Source organism: Anomalospiza imberbis, chromosome 1 (assembly GCF_031753505.1).
Source record: "Anomalospiza imberbis isolate Cuckoo-Finch-1a 21T00152 chromosome 1, ASM3175350v1, whole genome shotgun sequence".
Lineage (NCBI taxonomy): Eukaryota > Metazoa > Chordata > Aves > Passeriformes > Viduidae > Anomalospiza > Anomalospiza imberbis.
This window is the reverse complement of record NC_089681.1, coordinates 150,176,418-150,199,226: the sequence shown is the minus strand read 5'-3', so window position 1 is coordinate 150,199,226 and position 22,809 is coordinate 150,176,418. Positions and strand designations below refer to the sequence as shown.

Genomic DNA, 22,809 nt, shown 5'->3' with positions numbered 1-22,809 from the left:
CGGTGATAGGGGACTTTGTGGCCTGGAGCCGAGGATCATCTCGGGCCTGATCGTGTCAGATTCCTTCCCGAAAACAATGAGGAGCTTGAGTCACTACTTGGGTGGGAAACCTCCAAGGAAATCTTGGTATGACTCTGTATCTTCAGGACCATTAGGACCATGAGGGCTACACCTGGTGGCTCCTTTGTCAGATCTAACAACCCCTGTCTGAGTTAGAGCATTCAAAAAGCTGCCCCAGGTGGCATTTCCTAAAATTCCTGTAGCTCACATTCAGACCTCTGCTCTTAAACCTCAGAGGAATTTATTGGAACCTACTGTAATGTCAAAGATCAAGAAAGGAATGGATAATTCAGGTTAAAACTCTGGTTCTGAGCACCAGAGAGAAGTTTGGTGATATTCAAAGAATCTCTGTATGTGACTTCAGTCTTGTCTCCAATATCCTCATCTGTGAAGGGAAGGATGATGGAGCAGATGGTATGAATCAGTCATTCCTCCCAGATTTGGATGTCCTTCTGATTTTCCAGGCCTTCTCCAGCTTTTCAGTACATCTGGATGTGGCATTTTGGGTCCTGTCCTGATGCCTTGTGAAGGCTGACCTAGAACAGAGACTGGACAGAGTTAAAGAATAAAGCAGGGATTTATTGAAAGGATCTCCTCCATGGATCCACCTTGGGCAGCACCAGAGCCCAGCCAGGGCTGCACCCAAGATGAACCAAAATGGTCCCAAAATGCACGAGCGCTCCCGGGGGCTCTCACTGTGATCAGCTCTGCTCCATTTGCACATTGGAGTTCATTGTCCCATTCCAGCTTTAGCCCATGCAGTCCCATCCTGCTTGTTTTTCTCTCTCCAGCCCACGTTGTTTGTGCTCTTGGGCCTGAGATTTGGATCATTTGTCCTTGGTGCCCAGCTGGAGAAGGAATTGTTTTGTCTCCCTGCTCTGTGCAGACAGCTCACCATCCCCTGATACGAAGCTCAGACCCACACACTAAAGCAGCAGAGAATCTGAAAATATAAAAGCTAAAATATGAGGCATCAGTCCTCCCCTGTGCTGAGTTCTGGGTTATTCCCTCTCCTTTGGGCTCACTCTCCAGCCCTGCTGTGCTCAGCATTCACATCCTGGGGGTCAGTCCCCAGATCCCCACATCCTCCTGGAGCCTTGAGACAGCTCCTGTCACTCCCACAAGCCTGGCTTGGCACCTGGGGCATGGAGGTGGCTTTGGGTGGTGACATCCTGACCCCTCTCTTTGTGCTGCCCTGCCTGTGTCCTTTTCACTCTTACCCCTCTGACGTTTCCATATCCTCCAGGCTCTCTCAATAAGATGTGGTGGAGTTTCTTTGGCTGTTGGTAGGAAAGTTAAATAGCATTGAGATGATTTCAGGGAGTTCCAGTGAACCTTGTTTGATGGCAATTGCTCGGCAGAGTGACACTGGAGAGTTGTCAACTCCCCATGTATTTCTTTTGTACTATGCTGATCCTAAATATGACCATTTTGATTTCTTTTTTCTCTTCTTTCCTTTATATTCTGACTAAAAATGCTGTACCGACATCACTTTTATCACCTCTGTTTAACAATCTCATTTTAAAATTGCATGAAATTAGTTTTCCATAGATCTGTGGTCACTACCACTAATTATATTACAATTTTTCCATCCTCTGTGGGTTAAATTTTGTATCATCCAATTCCCTTTTGGGCCAGATAACAGATTTACAGTTATCCATTTGCTCTTTAACAACACAGTGGATTCCTAACCTATTTGGCATTCTCTTGTTTTCCATCATCACTTGGAGATTTATTACAAATGCTAACAGTAGTTATCCAGAAATAGCCGAGATTCCCTTCCTTCTTTATCTCCTTGTTCATCTACAGGAGGTTAATAAAATATTAGGGACTACAATTGTGTGTTTGAATATCTCTGTATGTTTTCTAACAACACATTAAACCATTATTTATTGGTCATCCTCATGTTCTTAGCAGCTCTGACCATGGATTATCCACGATGGGCTTTCCTTATCACTTATCTGCCTTATTGTGTCCTAATTCATATTCACAATTTCCCACTCTTCTCTCATGGTCTGTGTGTGCACATAGGAGTGGGGTGAGTGAGATTCATGGGCAGTGCTGGGAGCTGATGGATGGCTTTTAAACCACCCCATGGGATTTCACCTACATTTATTTTCTTGTGTTTTTGTAAGAGCAAAGGTGAATTAGGGAATTGCATCCACTTTCCTTAAACTTCTCACACTCCACCTGGACAGACTTTTCTTTCACCCTCCCACTGTAGTTCAGTGCTCCTGTATCACAGTCCCAGTAGAATCATTGATTTCTTAGAACCAGCAAATATGTCCTTTTTTCTTAATCATTTACCAAACCAAAAAAAAGCTTTCAAAACTTTTTCAGAACCCTCCCAGCCCCTCTCAGTCAGCCTGCTGTCATTTTGCCTTTCAAGACCTTCCCTATTATTTATGATTATGCCTTAGCTCTTGCCAGTTCCAAGGAAGTGGAAAGGTTCCTTGTCCTGAGCACCGTGTGTGCACATAGCGAGAGACAGTCCCTGCCCTGCAGCACTTCAAATCTAATCTAAAGAGACAGAAAAAAAGGTGGGTGAAATGAAGAATTATTAGTATGGCACGATGTTAGCAACTCCTTACCCCGGATCCCTGGCAGCTTTCCAGCCCCCAAAAGGACAGGAGTGCAGGTATTTCTTTTCAAGGTAAGAGTAGTGCAGGGGGTTTTGTGGTGGAAACTTCTCCACCCTGATTTTGCCACAGAGGAAGGGGGTTTTATTCTGGGAATTTGAAGAGTTTGAAGCAGGGGTCTACCAGAGAAGAGGCAATGGCTGTGAGCAGCTGCTGAAGGCTCTTCTGGTGCTGTGTCAAAAAAGGAAAAAAAAAAATAGAATCCACATTTCTGCAGCTGGGAAACTCAAGGGAGCATTCCCCTTCTCCCTGTCGAGATTTGACATGTGTGGACACAGACAAGGAGCGGGGTTTGCTTAGGCAATGCACCAGTGCTGACTCCTGTTATTCTGCTAACTGCTCTTCATTTTCTACTTACTGCTGCCTCCCATCCTACCTCATTCCTGGCCCCTTCTCTCTTTCTTTCACCCCTTCATGTCCTGCCTGAGTGCAGAAAATGAGCTTTTTACAGCAGGAATCATCTCCCTGACACTTCTCCACCGAGCTCTTAACACAATGGGAGCCCTAATCTCAGACTCAGGTTCAAGGCATAATAGTAATAATTATTGTTGTTATCGTTGTAATAACAATGATGGAAAGATTTAGAGAAAGCAGGGGGAAAAAAATGTTGCTAACAGCAAGGGAAGATTACCCTGATCCTGGAAAGAGGTGTGTATCAGCAACTTTTAATCACCAGATAGGCTTCCTCTTCCAGGGTGGGGTGATGCAGGAGTCTGGGAGCTCTGGTTGTGTTCCCTGATGGAGCATGTGCTGGGAGCTGTGTGAGTGGGTCAGGCAGGGTGCAGAAAGGGGTTTTCCTAAATTCAGGTGCCCAGAAAGATGAGGAATAGACTGCAGGCATCTGTCCAGGTCTGTCAGCAGACAGTGGCCCGGGCCACAAGGCCAGAGAGGTCAATGTTTGGCCACTTTTGGGGTTTGGAGCTTGGGGTTAACAGCCAATGTGGGCATGTGGGGCTTTCTCCCCCTCTCATTTCTTTGGAGCACGGCAGATAAATAGCTCCAGGTGAAGGCCTGCACATTCTTTATGAAGCAAAACGTGCTGTCGGTGTAAGGAGGCGAATGTGTGGCCCGGGGCACCATGTGCAATGTAATGTGTCTCGAGTCCCTTGCACGGGCTTGTTTGAAATATGTGTCAATAACACCAGCAGCAGCAGCAGTTTGCTGCTCAGAAAGGAAAAGGAGGTGAGCGTGCTGGGGAGAGAGGGGAAAGCAGCGTGGGGTGGAGGGCAGGTAGGTCCCCATCCTCCCCCACCAGACTCCTTAAAAACCCCAAAGCTTCCCCTCCTCCCCACCACCCACTTGGTGAGATCACCCTCATTACAGTGAATAGCCAGCACTAGCACTTCCAGCAGAGAGCCAGTGTATTCACTTACAAACTCATTTTTACAGCAGAAGCAAGAAATGATCTCTTGCAGGGAGAGGGGGAAGCCTCTAATTATTATTTTTAAGGGTGTAAACCAAACCCAGGTTAAAAATTACGGGGGGCTGACTGTCTTTCTCTTCTTGCTTCCTGCTCTGGACAGGATTCAGGTCTCAGTGATTTCAGCAGAGCCAAAATTAGCATCTGCAAGTCCCATATGTGGAAAGCCACAGTCCTTCTGCACAAACCTCTTTGCTGCCACTGCCACGGGAGGGTGGCTCCAGCAGCACCAGCAGCTCTTACAGGGAAGATGGGTCAGCACATCCCTGGGGGAACTGGCAGATTCCCTGTCTCTGGGTATCTCCGGATCAAGAGTGGGCACCTTTCTGGAGGAGGTGATTCAGCCATGGCCAGTGGTGTAGAGGAGATGAGTTAATGGGTGGTCTAACTTGGTAATTATATACATTGATGAATCCGTAAGATTACGGTGTTGTTGGAAGGGAGCTCGGCAGAATTCCTGAGCTTTTGTGACTGCCTCTCACCAGTTCCCCTGCTGAGGAAAACCATCTCACTGGGAGGCAAGGGAGTGGAATGGTGCTGAATCTTCAGCAGAATTTTGTGTCCTGGTGAGGATGTCCCTGGCTTGGTCTACAGTGGGAATTGCTGGGCTTGGGTCTTTGCTCCTGTACTTGTGATAATTCCCATGGAGGGGGTTTCTACCCCACTGCAGCCCCCCTTCTCCTCTCAGCGAGCCCCTGTGGAGCTCAGAACTGGACCTTTGGCCAAAGGGGTTGGTACAGGTGAATGCAAACCTCTTGTTCATCACCTGACTAAATAATCCTGAGGTCAAGGTGGGATTCATCCTGTTGGACACCTGCACTGCCAGTAACTCACAGCTGAGGTATCACGGAATCTTGGAATGGTTGGGGTTGGGAGGGACCTTAGAGATCATCCCATTCCACCCTGTGACATAGGCAGGGACACCTTCCACTGTCCCAGGGTGCTCCAAGCCCTGTCCAGCCTGGCCTTGGGCACTGCCGGGGATGCACAGGTAGCATTACGCTTTCATGGCCAGTGGAGTCTAGCCCTAAACTGGACTTAACTCCATGACTTAACTTCTAATTGAAACTGGTATCTTGACTAGGCCAAATTGCTTGTCCCCTAATTGTGTCCAGTTCTTCCCACTGGACTCAAGGGACATGTGGGATGGCTGGCTGAGGTCTGTGTTGTAGCCTTCCACAGGGCTGAGGGGGCCACATCGAGGCTCCCAGTCCTGGTGTAGATTCCCAGTGGTACCTGAGACACCCAAGCAGGGCTGGAAGCCACTGCACGGGTCCTACAGAAAACCTGTGGCACTTGGGAGCCAGGTTTGACCCCCAAGAGATGTCCCTGTGCACTCAACCAAACTGACCCTGGCATGTCCTGAGCTTTTGGAGACTTCACCCGCCTTGTCCTGAGCTTCTGATTTCCAAACGTTATTAGTCAGTATTAGTAGGAAAAGGAGCCGTAAGAAAGAGTTCCTTGAGGGCACCCTCGATGTTTATGGTCGATGCTTGGGTGCACCAGAGCAGAGAAATGTTCAATCAAGCCTCCAAACACAGGGATTTGTCAATAGGTGTGTCCGTGCGTGGGTACATGCGGGAAGGGAAGGGAACAGAAGGCAGAGAACATCTGATGGTGGCATCAGGGGTAAACACGTTCTCGTGTTCATGGCTTTGCTTCCACTGCCATTTTCAGCCTTGCAGTTGAGCAATCCCTTCCAAAGAAAGCGTCCTCTCTGCCCTCCTGGCTGGTGATAAATGGGGTGATGTCCTGTGGGTGAGGAGCTTAGAGACCTTTAAACCCCTGGTGTCTTTGTGCTGTCAAACCTCCAGGTGTTCCTGCTTTGTGTAAAATAACTGAGCCCTTCTTATTGCTGCTAAATGCCCTTCAGTTCCTCTGAACCTTGGTGATAATCTGTGGAACCGAGTTCCATTGATTAATTAGTTCAGCATTGTAATAAACCCCAGAATTGTGCTCTAAGACAGTAGTTATAGACCCTCTATATAATTTAGGATGTTATTCCTATAAAATTCCTTTTAAACTGAACTTTCTCTTGTCCAGGCAGTATGGGCAGCTGAAAATTGCTATATTATTTAATTTAAAGGAAAAAAAAGGTGCTAAAATCCTGAGTGATTTTGTTCAGTTAAATATTTCCGTCCAGTCAAAATATCTCCTTGAGATCCCTACTTTTCCACATTCTGATGCATTTTCACTGGCACAGGTTGCCCAGAGAGGTGGTGGGTTCCATCCCTGGAAACATCCATGCTCAGGCTGGGTGGGGCTCTGAGCAACCTGATCTGGTTGAAGACATTCCTGATTATGACAAGGGGGTTGGAATGGGTGACCTTTGAAGTCCCCAGACAAACCATTCTTACACAAGCCATTCCATGATTCTCTAATCCTGGATTTAGGGTCTAGGAGCATGGGAAAGCTGAAAACCAGGGAGTGAGCAGCCTCTTTGGTTGCTCCTGCAGCTCTTTGGTGAGACAGAGCTGCTTCTGCAGAGGCTGCATGGTCCCTGTGGCCACTCAGACCCCACAGGAGATCCATGGATGGGTTTGCTTGTCTCCAGTGGAGCTCCCTCCCCACAGTATGGTTTTGTCACCGTTCAGATCTCCTGTGAAACCCAGTTATGAACATTGCATAATCCCCCAGATCCATCAGTGCTTCAGTTCTGCAGAGAAATTCAAGCTGGAAGGAATCCATCTGCTAAGCTGAGTGACCCTGCAGCTTTATTATTATTATTATTATTATTATACTGAGGAGGGCTCGTCTCTGGTTTCTAAAGTAAACACAGGAGGTATCTTGGCAGAGGAGCATGCAGCAGAGAGCTGGGATTGCTTTCCCAAATTCTTGGCTGCTTCCTTTGCTGCATGTCAAAGCTGGTATCTTTGCCTAACAGTGATCACCCCTCCACGAGCTGATCACGATCTGGCAGCCTGTCTGCAGCTCCCCAGCCACTCTCAGACAGAAATCATTAAGGCTGGGATGCTGCTCAGGTGTGCAGGTGCTGCTCCTGACTCTGGGGAGATTCCCAAATCTTTCCACAGAGGCTCCGTGCCCCCGGCACGGAGGGGTCGTTGGTTCTTCACCCCGAATCTTATTCCATCCCCCGAGTCAGAGGTTTGGGGTAGTTTATGCTGCTCCAAGGACAACTCCAGACCTACTTTCTTTCCTCAGAAACTTTCCCCTCCTACCTGCAATGGGGATGGCTCAACCTGGACAAGAGAAGGGTTCAGGGTGACCTAATTGTGGCCAGGACCTGAAGGGAGCTACAAGAAAGATGGAGATAAACTCTTCACAAGGGCCTGGAGTGGCAGGACAATGGGGAATGGCTTCAAATTGAAAGGGAATAGGGCTGGATTAGATATTAAGAAGGATTTCTTCTCTGTGAGGGTGGGCAGCCCTGGAACAGGGTGCCCAGAGAAGCTGTGGCTGTCCCTGGATCCCCGGAAGAGCCCAAGGCCAGGCTGGATACTGGGGCTTGGAGCACCCTGGGATGGTGGAAGATGTCCCTGCCCATGGCAGGGGGCTGGAAATAGATTTAAAGTCCCTTTAGGGTGCCTTCCAGCCCAGGCCAATTGCTGTTTCTGTGATTCCATGATTCTTCCTCCTTCCCCAGTTTCTTTGCCATTCATCAGCCTGACCCCTTCCAGATGTTTTCCATCTAGGCACTGCCTCACCAGTCAAGAAGTTTCCACCCTGGAGAACAGTTCTGTTCCTCTGAGGAACATCAAGGCAACACATCTGCCAAACCACTTGGAGAAGAAACTCTTTGAGCCGCGTCTCCGGGTGTGAGAGCACCAGACCCCGGCAGGTTTAGGGAGAGGAGCCTGGAGAGGAAAGCTTGGTCCTTCTCTGTACTGTCTGGTGCTGCTCACGTGGTGCCATAATGCTCTGGCTCTGTTTTTGAAATTTAGACCAGGTCTGGAAGAACCTTTCATATAAATCACGTTTTTTTTCACCCAAGAGATTTGGAGAGTGGGTGGCATCTTACTTGAGAGTCATAAAATCATGGAATGGTTTGGGTTGGGAGGGACCTTAAAGCTCATTCCATTCCACCCCTGCCACAGGCAGGGACACCTTCCACTGTCCCAGGCTGCTCCAAGACCCATCCATTGTGGCCTTGGACACTTCCAGGGATCCAGGGGCAGCCACAGCTTCTCTGGGAATTCCATCTCAGGGCCTCCCCACCCTCACAGGGAAGAATTCCTTTGAACACCTAGTCTAAATGTATATAAATATAAATATATATATATGGTTTCCTTTCTCAAAAACAGATTATAAAGCCTTGACTTAACTTTAGGCCGTTGTCACTGTTGAGGCATTGCCAAATGGAGGGATTTTGCTCAGCAACCCAAGAAAATTAAGCTGCCTTATGGCTGAAACCTCCCTGCCTGTTCCCTTCACAGCAGAATGAATTTTGGGCTAAAGGAGATCCAGAACATCCATTTCAGTAAACAGGAGGTATCTGCAGACAATGGTAAAAGTCAGTGCTGTAAAGCAAACTAAACCTTTCCCTTCTTTCTCTACACCAGGTTTTATTGCGGCTGTTATTCTTTCTGTTGTGAGAGATGATCTCTGAGAGAGAATTTTTCTCTCTCTCAAGGTGTATACAAATGCCAGGACATCCACTGGCATTTTTCCTGTACCTCTGAGCGACTCATCAGTCTGTACCTCTTTAATTTTACTGAGATCTAGCTGAAACATGTCAAGGAGCCATGAGGATTTTTTCCCATGCAAAGCAGTTTCTTTGCAAAAAAAAAAAAAAAAAAAAAAAATCCTGTTGTCTGTTGCAGCAGAAATTGCACTTTCATTTGGGGAAAAAATCGTTTTATAAGCGGTAAAAAAAGTTAGAGCTTTGACCTCATGGTAGTCTTGTTGCTGTTTTAGTGCTAAATAAGAGTTGTTTTCTCTTTGGGCTCTGGTGTTGTTCATGGCCTTCCTCCATGTGGATTTTTTCTTATCTAATACCAGGTCATCTTTTGCTGCAGCTCTTCCCAAAGAGAGGGAAGGAGAGGATGAGGAGCTCTCTGCCTTCTGCTGCTCTCTACATTTCTCTAAAAGCTGGAATTCAGATCGGAAATGTGTTTCTGCTGGAAAGTTTGTCTTTCCTGACCTGCTCTCATGTTCCTTTCCCATATGGCAGGACCAGGATCCAGACAAATATCCCCCTTAGTCCACTCTGTGACAGAAATGGTCCTCAAAGAAGGTGGAAGATGTGTTTCTGTCTATTTATGACTCTGGAACAGCTGATTCCCTATTGATCAGTCCTTGAGTCGTTCAGAGGCACTGAATGAGAGAATTGTGACATTTCAAGCCAAAGGAGGAGCAGATTCCATGATGAATGAGTGATATGAAAGGAAGCACAACCATAATTTATTGCCAAGTACTTAGAAGGTATTTTGATGGATAGTGCAAGTAGATGAAAAGCCCTTTTGGGTTTGGGATTTTTTTTCTTTTTCAGTTCATTAGTTCAAAGTGAAGCAACTTTTTGATGGTAGCAAAATCAGGCATGTGATCAGAAATCCTTTTTTCCCAAAAAAATCAAAACATTTCACTTAGCTTTTGAGGTTCTGAGTATTTTAAGATAAACATAAGAGATTTTTACACAAAATACAGTTGCTTGCAAATCCACCCTCCATAAAGCTGTTATTTTTACATTGGTCAGAAAAATTAAGCTTATTTTGAGTGCTTGGCAAATATGCCAAACTCAGAAGATTTCAGGGTGGGTTTTCTTTGTAATGTAAAAAAAATCGTGCCCAGTCCTAGGTGGCAGTTTCGGTAGAGTTGATAAAGTAATGTAGGAGTTTGCCCTTCCTTAGATGTTTAAGATTTGGACACAGTGACAATGAGAAATGGCAAAATTCCCGATGAAACTGGAGCTGTGCTGTGGGTCTGCAAAGGAAACAATCCCTGAGGTTGCCCAATCCAAACTTCTAATTTGGTATCGATAATTACATTAAAAAAAAAAAAAAGAGCACATAACAGTGTGACAAGTTCCTTATTGACTGTCTGGGTGCAATAAAAGTCCCTAAACACATGCTCAGTTTTAAATATGTGCTCAAGCCCCAGTGTTAACATGAGGCGCTGGCTGAAGTGCTTCTCTAAATCAAGGCTTCCTGCATTTTCCTTAGGAGTATTTTATGACCAGAACAAAAAGTAGCTGTAGGATTCATTAGAGGGAAAAGAAAAAGAAAGGGGAAAAAAAAAAGAGAGAGAGAGTGCAAAAGGAAGGAAAAACAAAGAGGAGGAAACTTTATGGCTCCGTAAACAGCTGTAAGCAATGTCTCTGGTCGGGTCAGACCGGTCTGAGTTGACAAGGCAGTGTCTCCAATTATATAGCATGCTGTAGCCTGTAAAAATGAAATCAATTTGTTATTTTTCTGGGAGAACATTATAGCGTGAGTTCACACATTTGGTGAGCCTGATGACTCAGTGAAAGCCAGAGGAGGAACTCGCAGCCCTGTGTGTGTGTGTGAGGGTCTGTGTGTGTTCAGCACAACCCAATGCATATTCACAGCACCTTCTCGAAGGAAAGGGTGAGAAATGTGAATAATTTGCTTTATCAGAGCAGTGGGCAGTGAAAATCCTGCTGTTCTTACCTAAAACCTCAAAATGACGGGCACTCTCCATCCGTGGCTCTCATTTCAAAATTGGCTTCATCACGGAGGAGTTTCAGGATAAAATTCCCCCAAGCACTTAAGCACTTAAGCAATTTAGAAGTCCAAATCCAATCTTTGCAGGGATCTGAGGTCTTTGAGCCCAGTCCTCCAAGGTATTTAGCACTGACATAGCCCAGGCCAGACCTCAGCGCAGGGGGATGAGCCTTAATGAGAGGTTTGAAACCACAATATGTACCTTATATTGCTGAGCATTTAAAAAAGTTCAAGTTGGGATGCTTCAGGGGTGGTGGGGGGGGGGTGGGGAGGGGAACTGGGAGCATTAGGACTAGCCACAGTCCTAATTATTGTTGAAATTCAGAGTAGGAGTCTAAATATCTTTACATTGTGTAGGCATTTTTCATTGCCTAATATGTTGCTTTATCCCTTCCCTCCATTCCCCTAATTTAGCACACCTGACCCAGAAAATTAGAGCTATTTTCACCTAAAACTTCATTCCAGTGCCCAAGTTATATAAGCATTGTGCCAGGGAGAAGGAGGCAGGTTCTTTTTCAGGCCAGCCAGTCATTGCCTCACAAACACACATTCTTTCCATTTGTCATGAAACCCTGAGAGGGGTTAGGCTGGGAGAAGTCAGAAGTAAGGCAGCAAAGGTGTTTACATGAAACTTTAAATTACTCCCCTTTCATTTGCAAGTAACTGTTGTTCCTCGTCCCAGGTAAATTTATCCATCAGCAATATCATTAGATGAGTTCATTATAACCACGAGATTTACAGCACTCATAAACGGCAGTGTAGGTGGCAGATTAAAATGTTAAGGCTTATACATCTCTAAAACCCTGCACTGCCATCCTGGCACGTTTTATGAGATAAATGGAGCTGCATGGAGGCAGATCTCAAGCGGGGAGACCTCCAGGGAGGAGCCCCAGATGTAGGATGGGGTATGGAAGCAGCACCAGGGTCACTGGGACCTGGACCCAGGCTTGAAAACGTGGTTTGAGGGGCCATTATTCTGCTGCCTGGGTTGTTTTTCAGATGACATGTGTAGCAAAGGAGTTAATTGCCTTGGGTAATTAAAGAGTTCCAAAGACTTTTTCCAAGGAACTGGGTTGTTAATACTTGTATTCTCTCTCCTCCTCTGTTCTGTAGATCCTAAGGGAAGACAAAGCCAAAGCAACATCTCTTGCACTCCAAGTGGAAGGTGCTGAGTGTTGTGGTGTGCCTTAGTTCCTGTGGGAATTCGCTGTCCCGGCCAAACCTCAGCTCAGGGAATTTTGCTTTCTTAGCACCCACTTGAAGCTGCCATTGAGCTTATTGTTTTTCAAATCCAGCCTCAAACCACTCTAAATAATCTGTCGTGCTGCACGTTAGAGATAGCAGAGACTTTCCTTGGCCTCCTCTTCCAGCTCTCCAAGGATTTCTGAGATTCTGAAAAAAAAAAAAAAAAAAAAAAAAAAGGTGACATTCCCAATTCCTACTTTCAGCTTGGAAAAAAAGAAGGTGTCCAGTTTATGGTCCTCATTTTTCCACAGCCAGTGCTGCCCCCTGGGCATCTCCAGTGATTCAGCCCACCTATCTGAGGCATCTCTCTCAGGATGGGCTGAGTTGCCCTCTGGAGATGCTGATCTTGCTCCACGGACTCCAGTAGACAGCGAGCTTGGCCGAGATTCCAAACTTTTAAATGGTCAAAGTCGGGTGAGGTGAGTCCCACGCTCAGAGATCCTCTGATGAAAGGTGCTGCAGAAATACAATGCTGCTGCATCATCACCATCACCATCGCTGTTATTCATACAGGGCAAGGGTGAGGGAATTATTATGGGAGAGAAGTCACCTCCAAACCTCTGTGTGTTTGCAGGATTGGACTCGGCCACAAAATTATGTGCATACTTTCAGGGTTAGAGGAGAGAAAAGGATTTAAATATAGCCCTTGTGCTGTTCTTGGAGATGAGGGAAGAATTATCCAGCAAGAACAGTTAACCCAGTAGGTTGCAGCCCTTTTCTTTTCCAGTCTGGAAGAAAAAAAATCTGAAGGACAGACACCTGCACAGTGAATTTGTGCTGTCTAACAGGCTTAGATTTCTTTTTGTGAACCTCTTTGAAATGTCTTAGTCTTGATAGCGAGATGCCCAGAGCCAAATGTTGAAGACCCCACTGCAATCAATGTTGCAGAGAGTCATAATTTCTGAATTAAAGTATGACACTTCTGTAATTAGACTGCTTAGGCCTAAGCTTGATTGTTACTGGTCCATGCAAAAAAAGAAAACAACCCCCAAACTGAAAAAATATCTTTCATCAGAATCTGTTAGTTGATTCATGTCTTCTAGAGCCAAACCTATCATTTTGCTGATCTGTGTTAAGGTGGTTTCCAAGTTTTCAACTAAAACAACAATTAAAATTTTTGTTATTGCCCACATTTTGTAGTTGCTTGGGTTTGGGATAGATTTAATTTCATAGAATAAAACCACTTGGATGCAGGAGGGACAATAATGAGCAGAACAATTTCCTTTTCTGTTTAGAATAATGGGGTGTGACAAGTTCCACTTCTTTTCTTTTCATTCTAAAATTTCTCTAGGTTTTGTTTTCATAGTAAAACAGAGAAAAAAATCACAGCATATGCTGGAATATTGGTATTTTCTGTGAAAAATAAGGCCATTCAGTGAATGTAGAATTAGAAGTTTTTCTGCCAGTCCACCCGCCTGGCCTCTGGGTTGGTGGTTCAAACCATAAAATCATAAAACCATAGCATGGCCTGAGTTGGAGGAACCTTAAAGATCATCCCATTCTGCTCCTGCCACCTCCCACCATTCCAGGGTGCTCCAAGCCCCATCCAACCTGGCCTTGGACACTTCCAGGGATCCACAGCTTCTTTGGGCACCCTGTGCCAGGGGCTGCCCACCCTCCCAGGGAACAACTCCTTCCCAATATCCCATCTATCCCTTCCCTCTGGCAGTTTGAAGCCATTCCACCTTGTCCTGCCACTCCAGGCTCTCATAAAAGGTCTCTCTCCATCCTTCTTGTGAGTCCCTTCAAGTCCAAGAAGGCCACAGTGAAAACACTCTGAAAGTCTTCTATTTTCCAGGCTGAACAAATACAATTCTCTCAGCCTTTCCTTGCAGGAACCATGCTCCATCCCTCAAATCAACTTTGCAGCTGTTCTTTGGGCTCACTGCAGCAGGTCCATGTCCTCCCCGTGTGTCTGCCCAAGGGTCTCATGAAGATATCTGTGTCCAGAGTGGAAAAGACACAGTTGGTCCAACTCCATCTCCTGCTCTTGGACTCGACCTCTGGGATATGCTTCTCAGCTTCCAGTTGTCCATGTTAGATGGACACCACACCCCATCTGTCTTGTGGCAGCCCTGTGTGGTGAGGGTTTACAGGAATTGTCTGTAAGTCAATTCCTGTGTGCTCCAGGAGCCTCTTGACATTCAGTGCCATTAGCCATTCATGGCAGCCCCCATTTTTGGAACCTTCACAGCCTTTCAGCTTTTCAGTGGTTTTAGGCAGCCTCAGATACATGGATTTCATGCTGGTCATCTTGAAGGACTATGGTGAGAGATGAGAGAGGGTCTATTTGGGATGTTGTAGGGTGGAGTGGGGGCTGCCCACTCATCACCTGCTTCCCTGTGAGCCCCTCTGGTGCCAGGAGATGTGAGACAGCCCTTGAGGGGTTTTCCTTACAGCTTTTCACAACTTATGCATGCTTCTCCAGCCATCTTCTCAATTTCAATATTTTAGGATCATAATACCACAGATGTATTGTGAAAACGCATCTTTTTAGAGCAATCACTTTACACAATTTGTCCCCTCTTTCATCACGTGGCTGAGATTCTTCTGAGGGATGTGGCACCACAGAGAGGCAGACAAAATGGGTTAGAAAGGGACAGGGGCTGAGCTGAACCTCTGGAAAACTGGATGGATTATAAGAAAGGATTTGGAGGAGGTGTGGCATCTTTCTGTTACGGGGCTCCCTGCAAAGGGAGAAGCACTTAAGGCATCTACAAGAGAACATAAATCCCCTCTGTTATGAGCAGATGGACATCTTTTGATTTAACTTCTTCACCAGGACTAGCTGGACAAAAGGAGAAAAGTCACTCCCGGTGCTCAGTTTGTAATATTTGGTGGGATTTAAGTGCCCTCAGGGTCTTATCCAGGGTCATTTGGCATGTTGCACCCTTGCTGTTCAGTATTAATAAAGGAAGTTATTTTCCCTGTACCGGGGACCCCGGGAGGATGTCCCTGGAGGAAGCTCTCAAAAGGCCTCTCCAAGATGAACAGCAAAACAAAGCTCAGGAATGACAGAATTCAGGGAGAAGCAAGCAGGTGTAGGAGTCTCCACACGCTGCTCCTGATGTGTCAAGGACTTTTGACACGCTGAGAAGGTGGTGACCTTGAAAAGTCAGCAGAGTGGTGCTGTACAGTGAGGTCATCCAGAGCTGAAACCTTCTCTTTTTCTGAAAAAAACCTCTGAGCAGGTACTTCCTGCATATTTTTCCCTCCTAACCTGGCTGGGGTGTCCATTCCAAGAGGGAGGGTACATGTAATTTATTAAGAAGGTGGCCAGGTACGTATTTACAACGGCTCTGCTGAAGGAGCAGATAGATTGAGATAAGGGAAATTAAGAGCTCTCTAGGTGTGTTGGCAAAGAAAAATGCTCACTGGAGGTTGAATTAAACACTTCAGGGCATGCAAGGCTTAAAGATAAGCTAAGAACTTTGGCTGTGGACATACAGAGCAGTGTTTTCATGGCTCCTCCTGTGCTAATGGGAAGAAAAGCCTGATTGGTTTGAAAGGAACAACTCTTTGACCCTTTGCCTTGGTTCAGACTTGAGCAGCGGCTGCTCTGGGCATGAGTGTGTTTGTAAAATTGGGAGCTTCAGGAATTCTCCAGTGGAAAAGAGAGGTTGGGGTCACTGCATCCTGGAAGTGATGGTGCTTAGGGAATTTGAAGGTGATGCCTGGTTAGACCACAGTAGATGACACTCAGCCCATTTCTCGACACCACATTTTCAAAATTACCCACATGAAGGAGATTGTTTAAGAGGAGCACTCAGGAGAGTGGAAAAATGCAAATGCCAGGTTTGATCATTGGAAACAGTGAGGAAAAAATGAATGATGGGAGCTACAAGAGAGTTGAGCAACACTGAAATGAGATTCTGATCTTTATAGACTTTCCCAATCTTTTCTAAAGGTTTGGTTGTTGGGCTGTTGTTGGGTTTTTCTGGGTGGAGGAGAAGGTTGGAAGGTTCATAAGGTTCCCACCTGATGATCAATAATAATGACAGGGAGCTGAAAGAACTGGGTTCTCCTAAAGATAAATTGACTTTAGTGAGGGAGAAAGTGTTTACACCTGGAAGCAAAGTAGAAACCAAAAGAGGGTGCTCGGGGAGATGTTATCACACTCCAGGAGCTTCGAGTGAGCCAGGAGGAGGAGAAGGAGGAGGAGAAGGAGGACTGTGCTCAGCTCTGCTCAACAGCAGAGCCACTGCTCATGGGGAGATGTTTTGAGATTCCACCCTGCACCTCCACACTGCCCCATGAAACGCCGAATTTGCGTTGCACCGTCTCGGGGCCTGATGACACCTTGAGAACAAGGCTCTCGCTGGAGATTGTCTTTTGCAGATTAAACTTTCCAGACTGTAACGCAGATCAAAGTGAGGTGTGACTGTTTCCATGCTGTACTGAGCAGGGAGCAGTGTGAAAAAGCAATTAGAGGTATTTCTGTATGTTTTTGGGGTTTTTTTAATCTTAGATAATCTTCCCAGCAATGGAAATGAATAGTTGAGGGCACCAACCTATAAACTCCTTTTCCTATGACTGCTATTTTCATTCTACCACTGTAGTAACCACCAAAAAAAAAACCCAAAAAACAAAAAACCAACAACAATAAAAAAAAACCCAGAGACAGGCTTGAGTTTGGCTGTTCATATGATTAAAGTTTATGAGGTTGGAATACTAAACTTAGTCAGAGTCCTACTGCTATAGCTTCTCCTATAAGTCCTTCTGGCTTCACAACATTGTGGATGGAGCCTGCAACAGGTTGATGGTAACTCAGTGGATGCTTTATCTTTGTTGGGAACTGGGTAAGGGGCTTTGGAAAGCTTTGGGAAGGATGTTGGTGAATGCAGTTGATGTAGAAACAAACTCTACAGATGTTCCCACCAAAGTTAACTTCAGACACCAGAAAACATCCACATTTCAGACTCTCTGTAGTCATGGCTGGAGGATAAGTAGGAACAACTAAACTAATTTTTTTCCCTGGACATTTCAATGAAGGCATCTCTCCAGAGAGTTTACAGAGATAGGACCACTTACCTCCCAGTCCTAAAGCTGGGAATACCTCCTAAGTCCCTGTATTGTGGGAGTTCAATGGATTAAAATTTGGGTATGTGGCACCCTAAAACTCAACAAGGCGACAGAGGCAACACTCAACATGTCCTCTGAAGCCTGAAGCAGTGTTTCAGAAGGTGTTTTTAGTCCAGAAATGTTGGTCCAGTGATTTGTATAATATTTAACAGTGAAAACAAAAATGTACGCTTGGCATGGGCTCCATTTCACAGATGGCTTTCTGCCAGCTGTGCACCCTGAATTAATCTAATGCTCAAAAATATCTAGCCATTGAGATAAGGAAAATGAGTTTAATGGGTCCTTTCCTCAGTTTTCTCCTGTGGGTTCCTGCAGGCGCCTGCAGGAACTTGTCTCCTTCCTCCAGCTGAGGTCTCTGCGTGGCCTTCAACACAGGCCTGAACTTTCCTGGGTGGGACAGTTTCAAGGAACTCATCCATCCTCGTTGTCAGGGATCATGGCATGATTCACCTGGAGACTTCCATGGTGCAGACATGCCCCAGCCACCCAGGGGGGTTTGAGTCTCGCCAGCACAGCCGGTGGGGGCAAGGCCATGATTCACCCCAGCCCAAAGCACACACCTAAACTGGGCAGGGGAAGCGTGGCATGGAAATGTCTGCTTCTCTCTGGTTGCAAAAGCAGCCTGGGGTGAGCAGATCAGCTGGAGACACCCCAGCAAGCATTGGAATGTGGGTGACAGGGACACAATTTTGGGTCAGGGTGAGCTGCCTTCCCCCTTCTAATGAGATGGAAAAAGGGGGCACTTCTGGAGAGCAGCTCATGCCATTTGTCTCAGCCACCCTCCCTGGGGTAGGATGAATTGGCCTCTAATGTTGAGATTAATAACCTCCCAGAAGTCCAGCAGAGGCGGAAAGAGGCATCTAAGTTCAGGAAATCAGCTGGAAATCCTTTGCTTTTCCACACACCTTCCACCTTGTCCATCTAAAGTTCCTTTACTGGAGGGCACGTTCTTGGCTGAGCTGATTATCCTGGTTCTAAACTCCTAGCTGGAGCCACTTGGGATCCAGAACTGGATGTCCTTATTTGCCTGGAGAGGATGGATTTGTAAGGCTTAGTCTGCAGTTAGCAAAGCCCTTGACATGTGGTTCCTGACCATGTGAATGTCCCCTTCTTCTCACTTCTGCCCCCTCTTGACCAGATCCTCTCCAGGAAAGGAGTTAATTGGCTGCAAGGACCCTTCTCTTTAAAACAAAGTAATTTAAAAAGAATTTTTATCCTAGCCTAGAGAACTGCTGAAGTCAAGCTAATTTTCTTCTGGACTTTGGCAACGGTAGAATTCTTGTGTTATTTTTTAAGTCAGAGGAAAAGAGAGTGAAGGCTTTATTCCCTGACAACCCTGTTGATAATTCAAACACACCAGGCTGTTCCCAAATGAAAACCACACAGCAAAAAATGAATGTAAACAGAAATACACACTGCCCAGGCAGGTTCCTCTTTGTCATTAATTCAGGGCAGAAAAGACAATCAAGAGATTTAATTAGAAGAAAAGGAAATTATACTCTAAAAATCCCTTCAGTTTTAGTAATCAAGGTTATTATTAGAAGCACCAGTAAAAAACACTTTTAAAATCTATCTAATTAGCTGCATATCTGCTGATCTCCCTGCAGAGCTGACTTGTTTGTCTCCAAGGCTTCACCAACATAAAGGTTCATGGGCACTCCTTTCAAGACTTCCACTGGGCTGAGCACAGAGTGTGCACTAAAGTTTAACTGGGATTGGTTTTTGGTTGTTGGTTTGGTTTGGCTTTAATTTCACTCCCCTCACCTTAACCAAAGCCCCACGGAATGATGCTGTTCCCTTTCCCATATTCTTGGTGCTGCCTTTCCAAAGACTCAGAGCTCGATGGTTTCAGCTGCTGGAGTTATTCCTTTGGGTAGCTCTGAACATGCTTTTGACTCAGCTGCCAAAATTTCCTATAAAGCACCTCGTGGAGGTGTCTTGTGTCTCAAAGAAAGAAATAATGTTTGACTCCCTGGTTACAAGGGAAATTATCTGTAGGAGCTGAGTATCTTTGGGGAGGGAGGGAAGGAGGGAAGGAGGGAAGGAGGGAAGGAGGGAGGGAGGGAGGAAGGAAGAAAGGGAGGAAGGAAGGAAGGGAGGGAGGAAGGAAGGGAGGGAGGGAGGAAGGAAGAAAGGGAGGAAGGAAGGGAGGGAGGGAGGGAGGGAGGGAGGAAGGAAGGAGGAAGGAGGAAGGAAGGAAGGAAGGAAGGAAGGAAGGAAGGAAGGAAGGAAGGAAGGAAGGAAGGAAGGAAGGAAGGAAGGAAGGAAGGAAGGAAGGAAGGAAGGAAGGAAGGAAGGAAGGAAGGAAGGAAGGAAGGAAGGAAGGAAGGAAGGAAGGAAGGAAGGAAGGAAGGAAGGAAGGAAGGAAGGAAGGAAGGAAGGAAGGAAGGAAGGAAGGAAGGAAGGAAGGAAGGAAGGAAGGAAGGAAGGAAGGAAGGAAGGAAGGAAGGAAGGAAGGAAGGAAGGAAGGAAGGAAATATTTCACAGCACAATGAGGCTGTGGGAAGATAAATAAAAGGGAAGGAAGATATTAAAAGGAACTGCAGGAGATATTTTGGAGAAGGATAACAATTAAAATGGTGTTTTCTGCTGAGGGGGAATGCAGAGGAACTGAAGATGTTGATTTTCTGTCCCCATTCTTCTGAACCAAGTACAAAGGTGAAATCCAGACTGACAGCATCTCTTTTTCCCTGCTTTTTTTGCCCAGGTCCTTGGCAATTGGTCACCAATACTCCTCCCTGGGGACTCAGCCCATCCTCTGCGGGAGCATCCCGGGCCTGGTGCCCAAGCAGCTGCGCTTCTGTCGGAACTACGTGGAGATCATGCCCAGCGTGGCAGAAGGTGTAAAGATTGGGATCCAGGAATGCCAACACCAGTTTCGAGGGAGAAGGTGGAACTGCACCACTGTCAACGACAGCTTAGCCATCTTTGGGCCTGTGCTGGATAAAGGTGAGTGAGGAGCTACGGGTTTCAGAAGGTCTGTGGTGGAGCGGTAGCAGGGATCTTGAGAAACCTCCTGTGAACTCATTCCCTTTTGAAAAAAATGTCCTGTAAAATGTCCTGCAAGAGACAGGACTTGAGCTGGATAAGGGAGTGGGGTTATCGCAGTTCCAGCTGGGAGCAGGAGGTTGCACTAGAGACCTCCCCAAGTCCCTTTCAGCATGAGTTATCCCATGATCCTGCACCCCTGGGAATGAACACAGAGGGTTATTGTGTTTGCAGTGCTCAAGATGGACCTGGCTCCTTTTCTGACCCCGTGCTGTGATTTCAGCTCTTTAGATGATGGCAGAGGGGAAATGATGGGCTGTTGGGGATGGTTCCTAGGGACTAGACTTAACAGACAACAGCACTTTTTATAGTGTTATGAAATACAGTGAAGATCAAGGGCCTGGGGAAATCACCATCAATTAATGCTTCTGCTTTCCTTGGTTGTGAACACAGTAAATTAGGACAGGGTGGAAATTCGGGCAACTCTTTCTGCACCCCTTGATAGAAGTGGGAACTCTTAAATTTTTTGCCCTAGGTTGTTGAATCTTGTGAGATTTAAGCCCTAAGCTAAGCTTAAGTATCTGGTCTTTTCCCTTGTAAGTTGGTAGGAGCCTGTGAGAACTCCTTCATCCTTCTTTGCCCTTGATGGGTGTCTTTTAAAACCCAGCCTGGTCCTGCTGGTCTCACTGAGTCTGGGATAAGTTTTGCCTTTCCCTTTAGCACAAAAGTGCCCTTTAGCACAAAAATGGCCTTCCTCCCTCCCTCCCTCCCTCCCTCATATAAAAGATGCAGGAGCATCTGGAATATTTTCAGGGAATCTGGTGTATGTAATTGCTGTATACCCACCTTGGTGTCTGTTCTGCAGTGCTTCCCAACTGTTTTTGTTTGTTTGTTTGTTTGTTCTGGTGGTTTTTGGGTTTCTTTTGGGTTTTTTTTTTTTTTGTTTTGTTTGGTTTTTTTTGTGTTTTTTTTTTTTTTTTTAGTTTTCCCCCATTTCTCAGAACAGATTTGGGCATTTTCTTTCCCCAGACCATGTTGCTCCAAGCCCCATCCAACCCGGCCTTGAGGACTTCCAGGGATGGGGAGTCCATGACCTCTCCGGGAAATGGAGGCAGTCTGGGATTACACAGCCCACATCTCCTGTAGCAATTATCCTCGTGGATAAACTGCTCCTCACCTCCTTGCTGCCCGGAGGAACCCCAATCCCACAATCTCCCAAATTCCCTTATCTCCCAGTGGTGCCGCACGAAGGGTCCGTCCCTGCCCCACGCTGGAGGCTCTCGGTAGCCAGGCTCAGGGAGGGAGAGGAGACTGGGACGATTTCATAACTGAAGAATGTTGTTCCTTGAGGGAGAATCAAACCACCCTTCAGTTTTGCTTCACCTACAGCAGGAGAGGGGGAGAAAAAAAAACAGCTCAGTCGCATTCTTGTGCGGCAGATCCCCCAGGGTAGGAACATACTTGAGCTCCTACCCAGAAAGAGAGAAGGGGAAAAGGAGAGAGAGAAAGCAAGGAAGCAAAAATCTGTTTTGCAGCTTGGATTTTGAGTCACCCAGGATCTGAGTGCAGCTCTCGTGGGAGTCAGTGGGGACCCCATCCTCCCTCAGCAGCTCCTGAAGCATCTCCCCTTTGCCTCATAGACTATCTGTGCTCCTTTCACTGAAAAGGATCGATTTTAATGCCTTCAGGAAATCCTTTCCAGGCCCAAATCTTGCTGAGGCTGCCTCAGTGTCTGGGCTGCCCTTGCTGCTGTGGTAGCTCATTGCTCATTCAGGACTAGGCTTGAGCTGTGATTCAGCAGTGCCAAACTGTCACCAGACTCTGGTCCCGTTACGAGCCATGCTCTGATATCTCATCTAAAACCAAACTCTCTTTCCCCATCAGCCTTTTTATGGGAAAAGATCCGACACATTTTAGCTAAGCCTATATTTATGCATAGTTTTTTTTAGCCAGGCCTACGCTCCAGAGGTCCCTTCCAACCCTAACAATTCTGGGATTTTGGAGTGAATCACAAATTAAACAGGAATGGCATTGATGAGCTTGGCTACCAGGGAATGGTGATGTCTAGGGGATCCTGACCTGCTGCTGTTGAAGGCAACACTTGACCCTAAATCCCTCTTGCTCTTTGTATGTCACCCAGGGCAGAGGAAGAGCAGAAATCCCTCATCCCACCCTATTTGACTACTTCCCTATTCAATTATCCAGAGACGAGTGGACTTCCTATCCCTGGGAGTGTCCAAGGCCAGGTTGGATGGGCTTGGAGCAACCTGGGAAAGTGGAAGGTTTCCCTGCCTGTGGAATGTGTCCCTGCCCATGGCAGGGGTGTAATGAGATGAGCTTTAGGGTCAGGGCTATGGAAGAGGGTTTTTCTCCTCCTCTGTGGTCTTGGGAGTGTATGTTCAGGTGTGCAGCTTCATGTAGAAGCTTTCAGACAGGTGCCACTCTTGGGTCTTCCTTGCTGATCCCCAGGAAATGGGAGTTTTGGTCAGTTTGGACTACTTGGAATGCAAAAACCGGGATTTCTGTATGGGGAAAGAACTGAGTCTGATCTCTTTCTCTCTACCTGGACTTAAGCTGCTTTCATTTCTAATATAAAGACACTACAACTCATTTCTAGTCTCCCAGAAGCTCAAATCTCAACTGCTGGACAGTGGAAGGATCCTTCCACTTGAATTTTTGCAACAGTAATATCAAAAGGAAAAATACTGTTATTTCTTCACCTGTGTTTTATGAC

At 46.3% G+C, this 22,809-nt stretch overlaps 1 protein-coding gene across 1 annotated transcript in view; it reads left to right on the top strand.

Annotated features, from left to right (window-relative positions):
* The window catches only part of WNT3A (Wnt family member 3A), an 89,423-nt gene that overhangs the window by 31,735 nt on the left and 34,879 nt on the right, over positions 1–22,809 (top strand). The window contains exon 2 of the mRNA XM_068176103.1: positions 19,795–20,036. Coding sequence (XP_068032204.1) covers positions 19,795–20,036 — 242 coding nt within the window. The remainder of the gene's footprint in view (positions 1–19,794; positions 20,037–22,809) is intronic.